Source organism: Vanessa atalanta, chromosome 21, assembly GCF_905147765.1.
Source record: "Vanessa atalanta chromosome 21, ilVanAtal1.2, whole genome shotgun sequence".
NCBI lineage: Eukaryota > Metazoa > Arthropoda > Insecta > Lepidoptera > Nymphalidae > Vanessa > Vanessa atalanta.
The window spans coordinates 8,934,986-8,953,737 of NC_061891.1; the positions used below are offsets into that span (position 1 = coordinate 8,934,986).

Sequence of the window (18,752 nt, forward strand, 5' to 3'; positions counted from 1 at the left end):
TAGACTCGCCATGCATTATCATATTACACAATTTAAAAATAAAAATTAAATAAATAAATTAAATAAAAAAAAAATATTATTTATTATACCTTACTGATTGATATTGAAATGTTCAAATAAATTTATAATATAATTATTAAGGTCTTCCGCCTCTGTTGCTATAGGGCCTCCAGACCTTTAACTCCGACCCTGGTTACGTTAAACACTCGTCCCGTTTAATCAAATAGGCTCGCTGTCAACACTGATCCTGTCGGTATGTAGCTTACGTTTAGCTGAATACAATGTATTTGAAAGTTTTAAGTTTTGTTGAATTTCACCGGTTCAGCCAGCCGTTAAAGTGTAACGCGTTAATTCATAGTATTTATGTCTCGTGGTATAGTAACTGATGGTGTGTTGAGCTAGATTGAATTCTTACGATGTGTATTAAGGATTGATTTCCTGTTGACCGAAATCGGTCATATACTATCATATGCTTGTAATAGAAACGCACTTTTCCTTCACTCTTGTGAAGGGGTTCCTAGGGGTCGGCAAATTTGACCCGATCGGAAATTATTCAGGCGAACGTAGACGTCGGGCAGTTACTGAGAATTATAATATGTCCAAAAACTGAGCCGAGATGGCCCAGTGGTTAGAACGCGTGTGTCGTTTACGATGTTGCGAGTTAAAACCCAGGCAAGCATCACTAAATTTTCATGTGCCTAATTTGTGTTTATAATTCATCTCGGTGAAGGAAAACTTCGTGAGTAAACCTGCATGTGTGTTTCAATGAAATTATGCCACACGTGTATCCACCAACTCGCATCGGAGCAGTGTGGTGGAATAAGCTTCAAACCTTCTCCTCATAGGGAGAGGAGGCCTTTAGCCCAGCATTTTTTTTTTATATATCCTGTCTAGAAGTCATTAAATACTAAGTCTATTACACTATAGTATGTCCAACATCGTAGGATAAATTAGTGTAGTAAATATCACGGATACATAATTTTATTCCACGTCTAAAATATATCACTTTTTGACTTTTCGAGTTTATACTTAAAAAATAGCTCCGTTGGTTTCAATTTTATTTGAATAACTCTCGAGTTTATTAGAGCTGTCTTTATAAACGCAATGTCATAAGAAAATAATTATGAATTAGGTCTCACATAATGTCTATTGTAACTTACTCTGTAAATGCTTAATAATTGGGTCTTAAAGAATGTTCCTTAACTGTATAGTTTTTAAAAATTGACATCTCTCACTTGCTTCTAGAACGTTCTCGAATGTGTTAATATACGGATTAACAATCTTTTCTCATCTCTTTGGTGTTTGCATTTCCAACATTAATCTATCAGGTTATGGGCCCAGAATGCCGAAATTAACACGGCTATATTAATATTTCACGTAAAATACGAAATTAGAAGAAAAATTAATTATACCTTCTACGTATCCATGCGGAAAAAAATGGCTGGAAATAATTCACCAATGCAAAGCATCGAGAAACTCAAAGGTATTGAAAATTATTCGACATGGAAGTTTTGTATGAAGATGATACTAATCCATGAAGACCTCTGGGACACTATCGATGGTGAGCAAAAAGAAAAAACACGTAGCGATGTAGATATGAAAAAATCGCAGAAGGCACTAGCGAGAATATGTTTGTCGGTTCAAACGAGTGCATTTCCCCACGTCAGGAACGCAAAAGATGCACGTGAGGCGTGGAACAACCTGAGCAAAGCATATGAGGATAAAGGGCTGTGCCGAAGACTAGGTCTGTTGAGAACGTTATTCAGTACTAAACTGTCAGAGTATAATAGCATGGAAAGCTACATTGGCCGACTGCAGGAACTATCTCAACAATTGCATGATATCAATTCATCTCTGGATGATGAATTCTTGGCTGTCATCATGCTCAGCGGGTTACCAAGTAATTATGATCCACTCATTATGGCACTTGAAAATTCAAATTTAAAGTTGTCGAGCGACATGGTCAAAGGAAAATTATTACAAGAATATGACCGCAGGAATAATACTGATGGTACCATAGCATTTGCAGCAACTAGAAAAGCACCAAAATGCTATAAATGCAAGAAGACTGGACATTTTATAAAGGATTGCCCGAGGAATTCTAATAAGAAGCCAGAAAAAGACAAGAAGTTTGATAAGGATAAACCATCAAAGGCTCTCTTAACGGCACTCTCAGTCAGTATCCAGCGTGGTGTTTGGTATGTGGACAGCGGTGCATCACACCATATGTGCAATAATCGAGAACTTTTTTGTGATTTTAGTGAAAAAAAATACATCACAAGTGAGTGTTGCCAACGGTGATAGTTTATCAACAGCTGGACAAGGTAATGTTCATGTCAAATTGCAAGACTGTGCGAGAACCATTAGAGACGTTTACTTTGTGCCTAATCTTTCAGGAAACTTACTTTCTGTTAGTTGTTTAGTAAATAAAGGTTATACAGTAACATTTAGTAACCAGAAATGTATTGTATCTGATGAGGATGAAGTTTTGGCAACTGCCACTCTTAGAAATGGTATATATCAACTTGATACCATTGATCAGCCTTTGTGTGGGGGGGCAGGTAATAATAATTTTGTTTCTTACAGTACAGTTAACAATGAAGTACAGTCTAGTGAAATGACTGTAATGATTTCTTCATCTAGCTCAAAAGGTACAGTAGAAGAGGAGTCACAGGAAATATGGCATCGTCGACTTGGCCACTTGAACTCCAGAAGTATGGCACTGATGAATAAAGGTATGGTCACAGGTATTAAATATAATTCAAATGTTTTTAATCCCTGTGTGGCATGCATTGAAGGAAAGCAAACCCGTGCTCCCTTTCCTAAAAAAACATATACACGAGCCACACAGTTATTAGGATTAGTACATACAGATTTATGTGGACCAATGCCAACGCAGTCTATTGGTGGTGCAAAATATTTTCTGATATTTATAGACGATTTCAGTAGGAAAACATTTGTTTATTTTTTGCATAATAAAGATGAAGTTTTTGAACACTTTAAGAATTTTAAAGTTTCTGTGGAGAATGAAACTAACCACAAAATTAAAATTCTTCGCAGTGACAATGGTGGTGAATTTACTGTATGTGATGTTAAGAAGAACATTCTAGACATCAACTCTGATGCCGTGGGTTCAGATTGCATTAGCCGTAAAATGATTATTCCCATTATTGACCTTGTAGCTCCTATCATTACATCTATCTACAACTTGTCGATAGAATCCTGTACATTTCCTACGATCTGGAAAGATGCTCAAATAATCCCTGTACCGAAAAAGTCCAATCCGAATAGTTACTCCGAATTCCGTCCAATATCGATTCTTCCTTTCTTATCAAAAGTATTTGAGCGTCTTATATATCAACAAATGACTCCCTTTCTATCCAAAAATAACCTTATGAATCCTTTCCAATCCGGTTTTCGCTGTGGTCATAGTACGGCTACTGCCCTCGTTCAAATAACGGACGACATCAGACTTGGTATGGACAACCAACTGATTACAGTGTTAGCACTGCTGGATTTCAGTAATGCATTTAACACTGTCGATTTTGACATTTTACTAGCTATACTACGTTCTCTTAACATATCTCCTAAGGTGACTGACTGGTTTCAGTGTTACTTGCGAGGGCGTCGGCAGCGCGTATACACTAATGGTCGTAACTCAGACTGGTGTATGTTAAGCGCTGGCGTCCCGCAAGGTGGCGTGTTGTCTCCTTTATTATTTTCTATATTCATTACCTCTATCACTAATCACATTTCTTCTCTCTACCACTTGTACGCAGATGATCTCCAAATATATTCACAGACTCAATTTAGCGGGCTCTCGGACACCATTGATTTAATAAATAAAGATTTGATGCACATAAGTCAATGGAGTAAATCCTATGGTCTGAGAGTTAATCCCACAAAAACAAAGGTGATTATCATTGGTAGCCCGAGACTTATTTCACGGATTGACTGGAAACAATTACCACCTGTCCTTTTTGATGGCGTCTGCATACCAATCTGTGAAACAGTAAAAAATCTAGGTGTTATCTTTGATAGGCACCTTTCGTGGGCACCTCAATTAAATGAGGTTAGTAAAAAAATATTCTCTTCCATTGGCTCACTGAGAAGATTGAAAAACTTTTTACCCATTACAACTAAAGTTACGCTAGCACAATCTCTCCTTCTACCTATTCTTGACTATGCTGACACTTGTTATACTAACTTAAGTGAGGAGCAATTAAATAAACTTGAGCGATTACAAAACCTATGTATACGGTTCATATTTGGTTTACGCAAATATGATCATGTTTCCGAATTTCGCCAAAAACTCAAGTGGCTCCCTATTCGCCTTCGCAGGAATACTCACATTTTAACTCTTCTCTATTCTATTCTTTTTAATCCAGCGACACCCTTCTATCTTAAAGAGCGTTTCACTCTCCTCAGGGAGACTCATAAGCGCGCTCTTCGCTCGAATGAAAATTTAATTCTCTCCATTCCTTCCCACTCTTCTTCTTATTATTCTAAGTCTTTCACTGTTGAAGCTTCTCGAATTTGGAACTCACTACCCTTAGCTATTAGACGCGCACAGTCGTTAGCCGTTTTTAAAAGAATGGTTAAGGACTTTTACTTGTTGCATTAAGCAGTCGTTTTGTCGTTGATAATTTTTTGTTCTGTTATATCTCCTTTTTTTTATATATATATATTTTATGTATTTATTTATGTAAATATTTATTATAGTATATATTTATATTATATATATTTATTGTTATCTGTGTATTGTGTAATTTTATATTATGTAAGTATTATATTATGACTTAAATTACTGTACCCTTCCCATATATGTAAATATTATGATCCTCTGCCCAAAGGTTGCCTGGAAGAGATCGCTGCTGAGCGATAAGGCCGCCTGTTGCACCTCATGCAACTTTGTGTAGCAATAATGTAATTTTTAGTTTTAAGTTTGGGTGCAATAAAGGATAAATAAATAAAATAAATATAAATAAAGCTATTTATGGTTTAAAACAAGCTTCCAAAATGTGGTACGAGAAGATAAATGAAGTATTGTTAGAGAAAATGCACTTCAAAAGGGTATCTTCAGAACCATGTGTATTTTACATGAAAACTAAAAGTGAATTGTTAATAATTGCACTTTATGTTGATGATATTTTATTGTTTTCTAACAATTCAAATTTAAAGGATAAAGTGAAACGTGAACTTATGAACACTTTTGAAATGAAGGATTTTGGACCTGCACACCATATCCTTGGGATGAGAGTAATTAAAAGTGAGAATAAAATTACACTCGATCAAGTCGGATACATAAAAAGGATATTGGAGAAGTTCAAAATGACAGATTGCAAACCATCTGCAACTCCATTACAAAAAGGGATCAAATTACCAAAATGTGATCATAAAAGTGAAAATTCATATTACAGAAATTTGCTTGGCTGTCTGATGTACATAGCAGTGTGCACCCGACCAGATATCGCTCATGCGGTGAGTATGCTCAGTCAATTCAATGAGTGTCACACTGAAACTCACTGGAAAGCTTTGAAGCGTGTTCTTCGTTATCTTAAAGGTACGCTGAACTATAGGTTAGCTTTTCAGAAGAGTGGTTTGGATGTAATTGCTCATGTAGATGCTGATTGGGGTGGGAATGAACTTGATCGTAGATCTTTCACTGGTTTTATTTTTAAGCTAGGTAATTCATTGATTTCTTGGGAAAGTCGAAAGCAAAAGACTGTTGCTCTCTCCAGCACAGAGGCTGAATACATGGCAATCTCTGATAGTTGTAAAGAAGCACTTTTTATAATAGGTTTTCTTCAAGAATTGTTGAATATTAAATGTAAAGTTACTTTATATAATGATAACCAATCTGCACAAAAATTAACTGCTAATTGTATGTATCATAGTAGAACTAAACACATTGATGTAAGGCATCATTTTATTAGAGAAAACATTAAGAAAAATATTATTAATGTTAAGTATTTGCCAACAGATTTAATGATTGCTGATTTGTTGACAAAACCTCTGACAAAAGAGAAACATGATCAATTTGTGAAAGGTTTATGTTTACATAATTATGTTTAAGCTTTGTTTATATTTTTTGGTTGTGTTGAAATAAAATTGCATTAACTTAGTGATATTGTATTTAAGTTTTATAGACATCAATAAGTAAATATATATTGATTGTAATTCTGATAGATAACAACTTATAGTTAGTTATTATGACATCGGTTTAAGGGGTAGTATTAGAGCTGTCTTTATAAACGCAATGTCATAAGAAAATAATTATGAATTAGGTCTCACATAATGTCTATTGTAACTTACTCTGTAAATGCTTAATAATTGGGTCTTAAAGAATGTTCCTTAACTGTATAGTTTTTAAAAATTGACATCTCTCACTTGCTTCTAGAACGTTCTCGAATGTGTTAATATACGGATTAACAATCTTTTCTCATCTCTTTGGTGTTTGCATTTCCAACATTAATCTATCAGAGTTTAGTGTGCTCTTTATTATGGTTTAAAATGTATAATATATCAGCAATACTTTTGATTTATTCGGACTTATTTTAGAAAGTATAATAGAATAATCGGATAGTATGATAAGAATGTTGATGATACTTCGTGGTAGGGCGTTGTGCGAGCCCACCTGGGTAAGTGCCAACCAATCATCAGATATTCTACCCCCAAACAACAGTGATAAGTATTGTTGTGTTCCGGTTTGAAGAATCAGTGAGCCAGTCTAACTACAGACCCAAGGGACATAACATCTTATTTCCCTTCGACACTTCGACGATGTAAGGAATTGTTAGTAGGCAATAGTGACCACTTACCATCAGATGGCCTATTTGGTCGTCCTACTGAGTATATCATAAAAAAGGCAAATATCAATTTAATTAATTGTATGTTTAAAGTTAGTTTCACGGATCGGTCAAATAGAGCGAAACGAGAATACTTCCAAATAGTTTCCTCGGTCGTTGAACTTTGTGTTAGGGTTCCGTATCAGGAGTTATTTTTGTATATAAAAATATTAGTCATTTATTATATTTGAAAAAATTAATAAAATTTGTACACTGTTGCATAGGATAAGTTCTTTTGCGTGGGAACCATTACATATATTAACATCATAAAAGTATATTATAAGTATATTAATATAATGAAAGTAATGAATACTTGTACCCTACCCTTTCTTGTACCCTAAAACAATAAGATAATTATCGGTATTATAAGATATCTTCATTTGAAAACTGTAACCTTTGTTTCCATCAAAGGTTATCATTATCAAGTTTATCCGTACGTTAATGGCATGGTTCTTTATGCATCAACGAAAAGTGTTAAAAAATGTTTGGGTCATGTCAAATTACCCTAAATAATATTATAAATAAGAAAATGAGTTTAATAATTTATTTGTTAGTGTATCAAATAACGAATATTAGTAAGTTTGACTGCCTCATTCATCTAGTGAGATCTATAAGGCCACAGATTCCGATGTTCTGGAAGTTGGAAGTACTCCCATGCCTCGGAAACCATGTAAAGCCATTGAATCTGAATGGTTTCCGGTCATGTCGAATCTGCCGTCCCTTCGGATTATGAGAGTGAATCAATAGAGAGCGCACCTGTGCTTGGCCACACACTTGTGCACTAAAATATGTCCTGCGTAGTTTGTTGGTCTCCCACAAGATTGGTCGCCGTGATCGGACATCACGCCATCAATCAGTAGTAAGAAATATTAAAAAACTCATTCATTTTAAAATAAATGATGTTATTACTAAACGAATCCTTATAACTAATAATTCTATTAAATAAAATTAACGAAAACGGAACAAGCTCCCCCTCTTTATTCCCAACCACTAAACATGATAATTTTTAGTAAATACGGATTAATATAGAGCCTCTATCAAATATAACAGAAATACATTAACTAAAACACTATTTTAAAATCCCAAAATTAGCGCTATAGTACGGAACACTCGCCACGCCGATCCAATTCTCACTTGGCGTAATTTTTTCAATTGTTTTAGTAAGAAGGATGATTGCTTAGTGCTCGATTATTTTAATATAATTTGAGATCGGTTAACCTTGAATCTTGTATCTTTGAGCACCGAGCAGATGCATTTTTTATTTATCCTGTTTAAACTTCATTTAGACCACAAATAATTTTACTTAGTCACATTCGTCATATCTCGAGAAAGCAATACTTTTTATTGTTGTGTTCCGGTTTGGAGGGTTAGTGAGCCAGTGTAACTAAAGGCATAAAGTCTTAGTTTCCAAGGTTGGTGACGCATTGGAGATGCAAGGAATAATAAAAAAAATCTTACGCGCAAATAACTATGGGTGGTGGTGATCAGTTACCTTCAGTTGGTCTATTTGGCCATATTTCATATAAATGGCCTGCTTATATCATAAAAAAAAACCAACAAAAAAACAATACATAGTCAACTAAATCAAGATCATATCAAATCAATAATACAGTTCATGTATAAATTAAATGTCTAGTAAAGGAAATCACTTTTTCATGTCGTAATATATCCACAATAACCAACCTATGCGAACTCTTTAGTAACAGCCTGTAAATTTATCACTGTTGCTCCTCTCCCTTTGAGGAGAAGGTTTGGATCTTATTACACCACGCTGCAACAATACGGATTAATGGATACAATTGTGACAGAATTTTAATGAAATTAGACACATGCTAATTTCATCACGATGTTTTCCTTCAACGCCGAGCAATAGATTGATTATAAACACAAATTAAGAACACACGCAAAAATTAGGTGGTGCTAGCTTAGGTTTGAACCAATGAGTTAAGATGCACACGTTCTAAACACTGGGCCATCTCACCTTTGAACTCATTAGTATGAATACTATAATATACATATAATCCTCACAATTGCATAAGTTTCACTTGTAAGAAAAACCATACATTAAATCATTAACTCCATTTTGAATTCCCAAAATTATTTTTCAAGACAAAAATGTTTTCTTAACAAATAATATTATCGATAACAACAAATCAATCCGTTGTTTACTGAACGGATTTTGATTAGCTATAGTAGAACTTTCAACCTTTATATTTATTTATGATTTGTTATAGTATCGCGTAACTGCGTTTGCTTGGATAGTTTTTTTTTTTTATAAATACTTGTATTTAATATTCGAGCAAAACAACCAGATCACCTGACCTGATTAACGCAAATCCGTTGCTGGCTATTTTATCCATCCCTTAGCTTTTTAAACCCTAAACTATCAGTGTATTTATGGGGTAAAAAAGAGGAAGTTTGTTCCATAGTGTACGAAAAATATCTGGAATAATCAGGTTGTTGGGATGTTTCTGCGAAGTAAATATATCCGAAGATCACGCGTTCAATTTGGAACAAGCACTAATGAGTTGTGATTAATTTGTATTTATAATTCATCTTGATGTGCTTGATGATGGAAATCTCGTGATTCAGCAGGGTAGTGGAATAATATACTTTCCATAATAATTTAGGGCTCTACATTTGTGGAATATTAACGGGATGTTATTTTGTAGAACTGTTAGACTATTCTACAAAAGTAACTCGAAACTCACCGCAGAACACACAGCTTGAAATTTCAGAAAATATGCGATATAGACGATAATAATCATAAAATTTATATGATACACGTATCAAAATGGCGTATCACTGTGAATCGGTTGTCAATATTTCACGAGTGAGATACGAAATGATTATTTACAGAATCGTACTGCTTAAGTAAGTTATTAAATATTCGTAATATTTATAAAGTTAACTTTAAAATGAATAAATATTATAAAAGTAAATAATTTAATTATTTCAGTCTTTATTTCATAAAATTTGGTTGATCCTGTCTAATTATATAATAACTACAATTTTATTTTTTTATTTCCGTATAAAACATCTACTGAGAAGTATGTTTTTATTCTACTGGTCATATGATAGGATAGGATAATAATAGGTAACATTGTACAGATACTCACAGTACCTGACCCACCTGGCGTTGCCTGTAGATAAATTTTTATATATGGAAAATTATTTAAACTTCGTTATATAATTTCAACTCCAATACTTTTGAGAGATGAATTTAAAATACAGTAAGACATTTTTATTAAGAAACTTAGGCCTTTACAAGACTCAAAAATGGGCTAAGACCTTCTCTTGCTTTGCTACTTCAATGCAGCATGGTTGGGTCACTCATAAACAGAAGCATATTGATCAGCTTATAAAATACCCGCTGTCTTTCACTCATAACCAAAACGCTAAAGAGGTACCGATTTCTAAATCTATAAAAATAAAAGATGAATGAAGAACTTCAGTGCAAACTTTCATCTCCCATTTCATCCCTTAAGACATGTATCTTAATCCTTTCATAGTTGTCTATACCTCATAACAATAATAAAATATATTACATATAATATAATAGACGTTGCATAATTTTGTTTTCAATTTTCTTATCAAATATTAATAAATTCACGTAAATATTGAAAGCTATTTTAATCTTTAATATTTTTTCTTTGATTACATACCTTTTTATCTTTATATATTAATCTAATCACCGAAGCGATAAAAAAAATAATTCTGTATAATAGTATTTTAAATTATTTATCTATGCTAAATCCGGTAGCAGTTAGCTAGACAAATGATCTATCAATATTTATTTTTGCGATTACATAGATCGATCCACTTTATTCTATCGAGTGACCGAAGCGAATTGTTTTGCAAACAGTATAAATAGTTGTAGTTTAAGCAATGGGAACAGTTCGTACCGCGCCGTTGACACCTTCAACCGTTACCGTCCGGTAGTGTTTACTAATATCATTCGAGTTATGATGTTATGAACATTCTCTCGTTTCAAAATGTCAGCGTTTATCTTGATTTTAATAGTTATCGTGTCGACTTGCGACTCTTTGAGTATAGGAGTTAAACAAAATGTAACGAAACGTCAAACAGACGTAAACTTTTTTCCCGATTGGGTACCATTTAAGAACAAGCACGGAGATGAATTAGGAGAATTCATCGACGTTGCCAAAGCTAAGCCAAAGAAGAGATTAGCACCCCCTGTCAATTTCATAATGAGAGCTGTCGCTGATTCAGAAAGTGATGATTACTATGATAAAGGTACAGGTGGTGGTGACAGTGATGATTATTACGAGAAAAAGGAATGGTCTGATCAAAACAGGCCTGGCCAAAAAGTTGGCTCTGTTAAATTAGATAATAATACTGACATATCAGACATAGAAGGAATTGTAAACATAATCACGAAACCTAGCGACAGTCCTATTCTTAAAGCGCTAAAGCAGGGTAGAAAACATTCAAGACGCCATAACGATAAACCAAAACGTGAAAACGAAGAAGAATATGTAGTCAAAAAGGACTCAGAGGACAGTGTAAAAGAAGTTAATGAAAATAAAGATACTATTATAGATTTAAAAAACGAAAATGAAGACATCGATCCAGATTCCCGTTCAAAAAATGATGACACATTGCAAGAAAAAAATATAGAAAAAAATGAAGAAGATGTCGAAGATAAAGATGAAGATGATGACAAAGTCGAAAATGAAGTCAAAATTAAAAATGATAACGAAAATGAAGAAGTAACTAAAGAAAATAAAGAAATTTCAAAGACAAATGATGACAACGATAGTGCTGACTATGACGAAACCACTACGGAAAACGAAAAAATAGAGCGTGAAAAAACTGAGGCCGAAAATCAAGAAAAACAACGTGAAAACGACGCTAAAAAAGCAAAGATACTTAATAGTGTTGATGAATTAAAACAGAGGCATGCAGAAGAACAACGTTCAATATCAGAGAAAATAAAAGAAGAAGAAATGTTTGAAGAAGAATTAGAGAGAGAATTGGAAAGAACTGGAACAAAAAGGAATAGTGATGATAAATATGCCCACCCTGGTTCCAATTGGAAAAAGATTACAAAAGATTATGATGAATTCGAAGATCGAGAACCGTCGTTTAAAGATAAATATAAAATAAACAATATTAAAACAACTACAACAACAACTACTACTACTACTACTCCAACAACTACGTCACGAAAAACAATAAAACAAAGAAAAAAGTCCAATAAACTTGAAGGAGATGGTAAATTTTCCGTATTTAGAAATCCAAATATGTATACAGTGAGTGTTGACGAAGATTATTTAGCAACAACTATAAAGCCGAAAAAGTCAAAGATACGTAAACCTGAAAGATTCTCTTCTAGATATTCAGCTCAAGCTAATAGAGATGATGATAATATTAGAATATCACTAGTTCCTGTAGACGCTGAATCAAAAGAGGGCGAGCCAACGCTATTTTTCCCGAAGATGCGAAAAAACAAGCGTAAATTTAAAATAAAGACAACTACACCTGTTCCTGATACCACAGCTGATTCAAGCGAGGAAATTGGCTTGAACAGTAAAACCGCGTCAAGAACACATACATATACAGAAAGCAGTCCATCTGCATCGGATGCATTTTCATCAGCGTCAAACACTGCACCATCTGCGGAAACCGGTCCAGACGATACTGCTCCTTCAGCATCAGATGTCAGCGATGCCGCTCATGCTTCTACAGAGAAAAAAGAGAAAAAGAAAGACGAAAACTATCACCGTGAAACAGGTTAGTTTAAACTCGTTAACGTTGTGAGTTAAAATGTTTTACCGAAGCTGTGAATGTCATGATGATTGCGCTTATGTAATATTCTAGAGTTTTCTATTTTTTTGTCAACTTAGATCTATCTGATAAGATACTATTTTCAATTTGCATGAACCTTTTACGTTCTACTTACCTTATGAAATATTTGGGCTCTTTACACAAAACGTCGGTTACATGCCAGACGACAAAAATCGTAGGATTTTCAACCTTAAGTCCTGAATAATAGAGTAGAGCCGGTATACGTTTAGACTGTTTTAGTCCTCGAAAAACCTAATTTCTTTAACAAGGGTCTGGTACTAAAACCCGGTCATTGACAAAATATATATATGTGATATATTGACCTCAATATCGAATGATATTTCATATAAATAAAATATATACATTTTTTTTAAATATGTTTGTATATTAAAAAAAATGTATTTTTTAAGTTTCCAAACGGGAATTCTCTCTCTAGTAGAATAATCTGTCTAATCCAAAGAGCTTAGTAGCTTTGTGGATTAGTGGCTATTCAATAATTGGCTGGATTTATTTATTACCACTATTACACCCCTCATTTATTTATTGTAAAGTAAACATGTATTTATTTCCATGGCCAAATAATATTTGCCGCCACTGTCTCCTGCCATAAAATATCTATTAAAGCAATGAGATAGATACTGTCGAAGTCAAAATTATTAAACGAGCATTCATTGATTGTAAAATTTGTATAGTTTAGAGTTCCGTAACCCATTCGTAAAAACGGGACCCCAATAAATTCCGGGGGACTTCGCTGTCTGTTCGTCCGTCTGTCTGTCGCCAGGCTATACCTCAAGCGCGATAGCCAGACAGTTGAAATTTTCACAAATTATGCATTTCTGTTGCTATAACAACAAATACTAAAAAGAAAATAAAATAAATATTTAAGGGGGGGTTTCCCATACAAAAAACGCAATTTCTCTTGCCCTTTTTTGCTCGATATCAATAATGGCAACAGGTAGGCACTTGAAATATTCATAAAATACTCAATTGTTTTTTTACTTTATTATATTATGGGAAGAGCTTGCAAGTCTATCTATGTTCTACCACCAAATAGCTTAGTAATGTTGTCCCTTATCAAAACTGAGTGGGACAGTTACAGGCCTATCTTAGTTTAATAGATAGGTGTTGCCTTGATGAATGACGATACATTTATTGGAAAATGATTTTTTATTAAAATAACATACAGCACCCTTTTAACTTAAACGATATGTTGCATTTAAAACCATGAAAGGTTACATTTGGTATTAAAAATTAATCGATCATCTTACGCATTCAAACGTGCAACGGTCTATAGTCTGTTTATTGGAGACAAATTGCAAAAGAAATATTTTAAAATGTGTTTATTTCAAGATTTCTATTGATAAAGACCTTAAAATTAAATTCATTTAATAGTTCGAATTGCTCAGTTATCATTTTATTTGAGCTGATTCACTGAATTGCTTACGAAGAACTCTTTCTTATAGTTTCAATAACTGAATAATGAACAGATTTCTACTACCAAGTTTTCATTCTTAGAAATTTAATTTGTTTAGTGTAAAAAAATTATTCTTTTCTTAATTCACGTTTCGTTCATCACATCGTGTTGAAACTACGTACAATTGTTAGCTATTTTAAAGCCACCGAAATGTGTGTGAATGGTGTATTCGGTTATATTTATACGCAAGTTTTGAGTTTAACGTAAGGAAGTCCTTTATTAGTCAAAAGCAAACTTTGCACATATATTTAGTAACAGCTTGTTAATTTCCCGCTGCTGGGCTTAGGCTCCTCTCCCTCCGAGGAGAAATTTAGGAGGATATTCCATCGCGCTGTTCCAATGCGCGTTGGTGGATTCACATGTGGCAGAATTTCGTTGAAATTAGACAATCACGAGATGTTTTTCTTCACCGCCACTTTGCATAAATTGTGTTTCTCTTCTGGCGTTTTTAAGGTATATTTAATAATAATAATATGTTAGTTCTGTATTCATGCGTTGATATATAATATTCATATATAATAGAGAAAATTCAAGGGTATTTATTAAGTCAGATGTTAGGTAGGTATAATCTGCATTAAAACAGCGTGGTGGAGTATGCTCCAAACCTTCTCCTTAAATGGAGAGGAGGCCTTAGCCCAGCAGTGGGAAAGTTACAGGCTGGTAATGTTGATATTAAAAATCTCGTCTTAATTAAAAAAATAACAAAAGGATAAAAAAGGTATTGAGAGAAAGAGAGGAAAGCTTTTTCAGTATCACAATACGTTCTTGATAACTTAGAACTATAGGAATTGTCAAATCGTTGCTATTCACGTCAAAAACGAAAAAGAAAAATCTGCGGTTACAGGTTTCGTTAGTAATTCCAACATTTCTAGTTATATAATGCATTAGTAAAGAACTAACTGAATTGATAACTTGAATACAGTAAAAGATAATGCAATAATTTCACAATGATAACGCGGCAATGATTTGAAATCAAATAATGATGACAGAGACTTCTACACAAATATACTACAGACGTAACGTCTTAGTTTCCAATGATGCCTTATTGGCTATAGGCGGTGGTGACCTACCATCAAATGGCCCATTTTCCGCCCACCTATATCTTAAACAAATCAACTTCACGCGAATCTTAATTTATAGCTCGTGATACTGCGAAGAGCAGCTTCTTATATTGTATTAATACCTTCTCTTAAATGCGTTATATCTCATGTAAGTGTTATTGTGTTTAGTAGATTTTTCAGTTAGGCATTACAACAATACATATCCTCATTGATTTGTATAAATAGATTGTCATTTGTTTCAAATTATATAAAAAAGACGTATTGAGTTAATCTGGTACTCCTTACTTGATACACTTGACAATGTTTAATATCAAGATTTTTTCAGAAGAGTTAAGACGATTTATTTCTTTTATTTCGGATTAGAGACGAGTACGTTACAACTAATAAAGAGTCACCACAGATCAGATACCACTAATCTCAAGGAAGATTATATTCCTCAACTGTCATAATCCGGTGGTACGGAGAATTGGATACCACTGGAGAGATTTCAAACGCAGGGCCAACGGTTATGTCCAAACCGAGGCGGGAGTATACGAACTTCCAATTTTCAGACTCAGGGCTGTTGCTGAGAATTTTTCGAAAGAAAATTCCAATCTTTTCATTGGTTTGACCTGGGTATGAACCCAGAATATCAGGTTATTTTGTCTTATATCTACGTTGGTATAACTTCTAGACCAACCTCCAATCAGTATATAAATATAGATATAAGTGGGTAATATTGTCAGTAACAAATTTTAATATAAAATTTAGAGGAACTGCCTGTAAAATCATGACAAAATCGTGAATAGAATGTTTTGAATATCACTCTGCTCCAATGTGTTGATAATCAAAACACATGTGACGAAATCTGGAAAATCGTGAGAAGATTCTCGTTCTTCGCCAACAGGTTTAATCATAAACATAAATTAAGCAGTTGAATTCTCCCGTTTGGTGAGACTCAATTGTTAAGATGGGTACCCAAACGGGCTTGCGCAAAGCCCTGTCACCAAGTGTATTTTGCACTGATATTGCGTTATCAACGAAGGTCATTAGTTTAATTAACCATCTTTTTTACTGAAAGTATTGACGGTTTATATTCATTATTTAGTAATTTAGATCTGAGACGAATCGATTGCACACGACCTCAAGGTATGGTTACTTTACTTTTAACATAGTTCTATTGATGCTTCAGAAATCAATTTCGCATAAACTGGAGCGTCAAATATATTGCGAATGTTACTGAAAGATTTCTTATTTACGAGTATTTATTACTCAAATTAGGAACAGCTAACAGGCGTTATTTTTTTTAGAAACTTAACGTTATTTAATTAGATATTTTTATAATTATAGCTAGTAGTGTATGAAGCCAAAGATTCCGAGGTTCTAGGTTCAAACCCCATGTAAAAACTTATTGGATTTTTTGTAGAAAATTTTTCAATAACAGTCCAGACGCTGGAAGTTGGAAGTGAGTACACTCACGTGCCTCGAAAATCACGTAAATTATTTGGTTCTGCACCTGAATTCTATCCTGTCGTGTAAATTTGCCGTTCAATTGGATTATGAGAGTGAGGGAATAGACCTGTGTCTACACACACACCTGTGCGCTATAATATGTCCTGCGTATACTCGTTTTTAGTAAATATCTAATATTTTCGTAAAAAATATGTCTCGAGATGTATTTTAGAGGTTTTATTTTTTTTATTTTTTTTTTTTAATTTATTTAAATACTTTTTTCACCGCAACAAAGTAAATGGGACAAAAGGCGGACTTAATGCCTGAAGACATTCTCTGCCAGTCAACCCTTAGGTCAAACAGAAAACCATGAAGGCGGTAGTTAATAATTGACAAAACATAACAGTGTACATACATACAGTATTATATATAAAAGTATTAAAAAAATACTTACATACGCACATAGTATTTACAAAATAAATCTAGATCTATTTTATGTATAGTAAAAACATATAAATAGTAAATAATAATAGTGCCTTATAGAAGTCATGGGAACTAGGGGCTATCTGACAACATGTGCTCACGTAGACGAGTCTTAAAAAGTAAATTAAGAGGTAGACTTACAGACTTTGTTCCATAATCGGACAGCTTGAACGGAGTAGGAATAAGAGACGAAACCGGAAGTATGAGTAGGAACAGAAAGAAGGTAATCCTTAGAACGTAGTTGACTGTGATTATGACACAGAAATTTGAATTTCCCTTTTAAATAATCAGGAGAGAGAGGATCAAAGAGAATAGAGGAAAGAGATGAAAGTCATCGGAAGTCTCTACGTTGTCGAATTGTAAGCCATATTTTAATTTACGATACTGAGAGATATGGTGGAACTTAAGAAGGAAGAATATAAAGCGCAAAGAGTTATTTAACAGAATTATTCATTTCGATAGTTAATTTTCAAAGCTATAATGAGGATACAAACTCAAACTCAAACTCAAATTCCTTTATTCAATATAGAAGCATTACACTTTCTTATTGATGGTCAAATTAAACACTACCACCGGTTCGTAAAAAGGAACACCCTGACCTGAGAAGAACCGGCGAAAGAAACTCAGCGGGTCTTTTTTTTTCGTCAAATTAATTATACACATAATTGTATATGAATGGAAACAGCCAGGAGGAGAACGTTTCATTCCCAAGGTGTGCTATCAAACACTACATATTGAATTAATGAGTAAAGTTTCATTTCAAAATACTTATAATTGGATTTCAATAATAATAAAGTGATATATTTCATCTTTTGTCGTATTTACAAAATAATTACATTTAAAAAAAAAAACATAGAATTGAATGAAATTCAATTTGAAAAAACTTTTACTTTTAATCTGTGAAATAGATGCGAAATATTGTCTAACGGAATGTTTCAAAAGTATCGAGAAAAAAAAAACCTGTCAAGAGTTCGTTACTCTTTTTTTATTGGTATTCATTACGGAAGTTTTCACGGTACGTGATCGGGAGTGGCTTGCATTGTCCATCTGTATAACTCATATTGATTGACTCCAACCGCAGTGTTAATTTAAACTTTATGTAATAGTTATCTAATGAGAAAATAGTGGCGACCGTTTTTTATGTACAACGTTCGTAAATTTGGTTTTATGTAAGTCTATATATTTTACTTAAATATTTATTTTTAAAACAAGATATTTAATAGAAAAATAAATCAGAAATAATAATGGCAGCGCGCTTGGTATAGCATAGACAAAGCGCATTTTTTTTTCTTTGAGAATCTCTCCGATTCGCAATAATTCTTTTTTTTTTTAATGTCGTACAGAATTGGAAAAGCCTCTTAAAAGTCGAAGAAAAGACTATAGAGATCGGTACTGTTAGAAATATTAATAAGGAATGACTTATGTCACTAATATGTCAAATATCACTTTTGGTCTGTAGTTTCAGTGGTCCATACATATAATTATACTAAATTATATCATTTTCCTTTCCATTACGATAATTCGATTGTTAAATGCTATTTATATTTTGATGATAGTGTTGCACTACAAAAGAATTAAAACAAATGAACTTTATTATCTTGGTGTGTGTGGCGGCTATGCTTGCAACTCGTCAAACGTCATACT

The 18,752-nt window shown here is 33.5% G+C and overlaps 1 protein-coding gene across 1 annotated transcript in view; it reads left to right on the plus strand.

Moving 5' to 3' along the window:
* Window positions 1-1,437: 1,437 nt before the first annotated feature.
* LOC125072227 (midasin-like) overlaps window positions 1,438-18,752 on the plus strand; it is a 35,302-nt gene continuing 17,987 nt past the window's right edge. Inside the window, exons 1-4 of the mRNA XM_047682752.1 lie at window positions 1,438-2,198; window positions 3,061-3,127; window positions 3,183-3,210; window positions 10,872-12,605. Of these exons, the coding sequence (XP_047538708.1) occupies window positions 1,438-2,198; window positions 3,061-3,127; window positions 3,183-3,210; window positions 10,872-12,605 (2,590 nt within the window). The remainder of the gene's footprint in view (window positions 2,199-3,060; window positions 3,128-3,182; window positions 3,211-10,871; window positions 12,606-18,752) is intronic.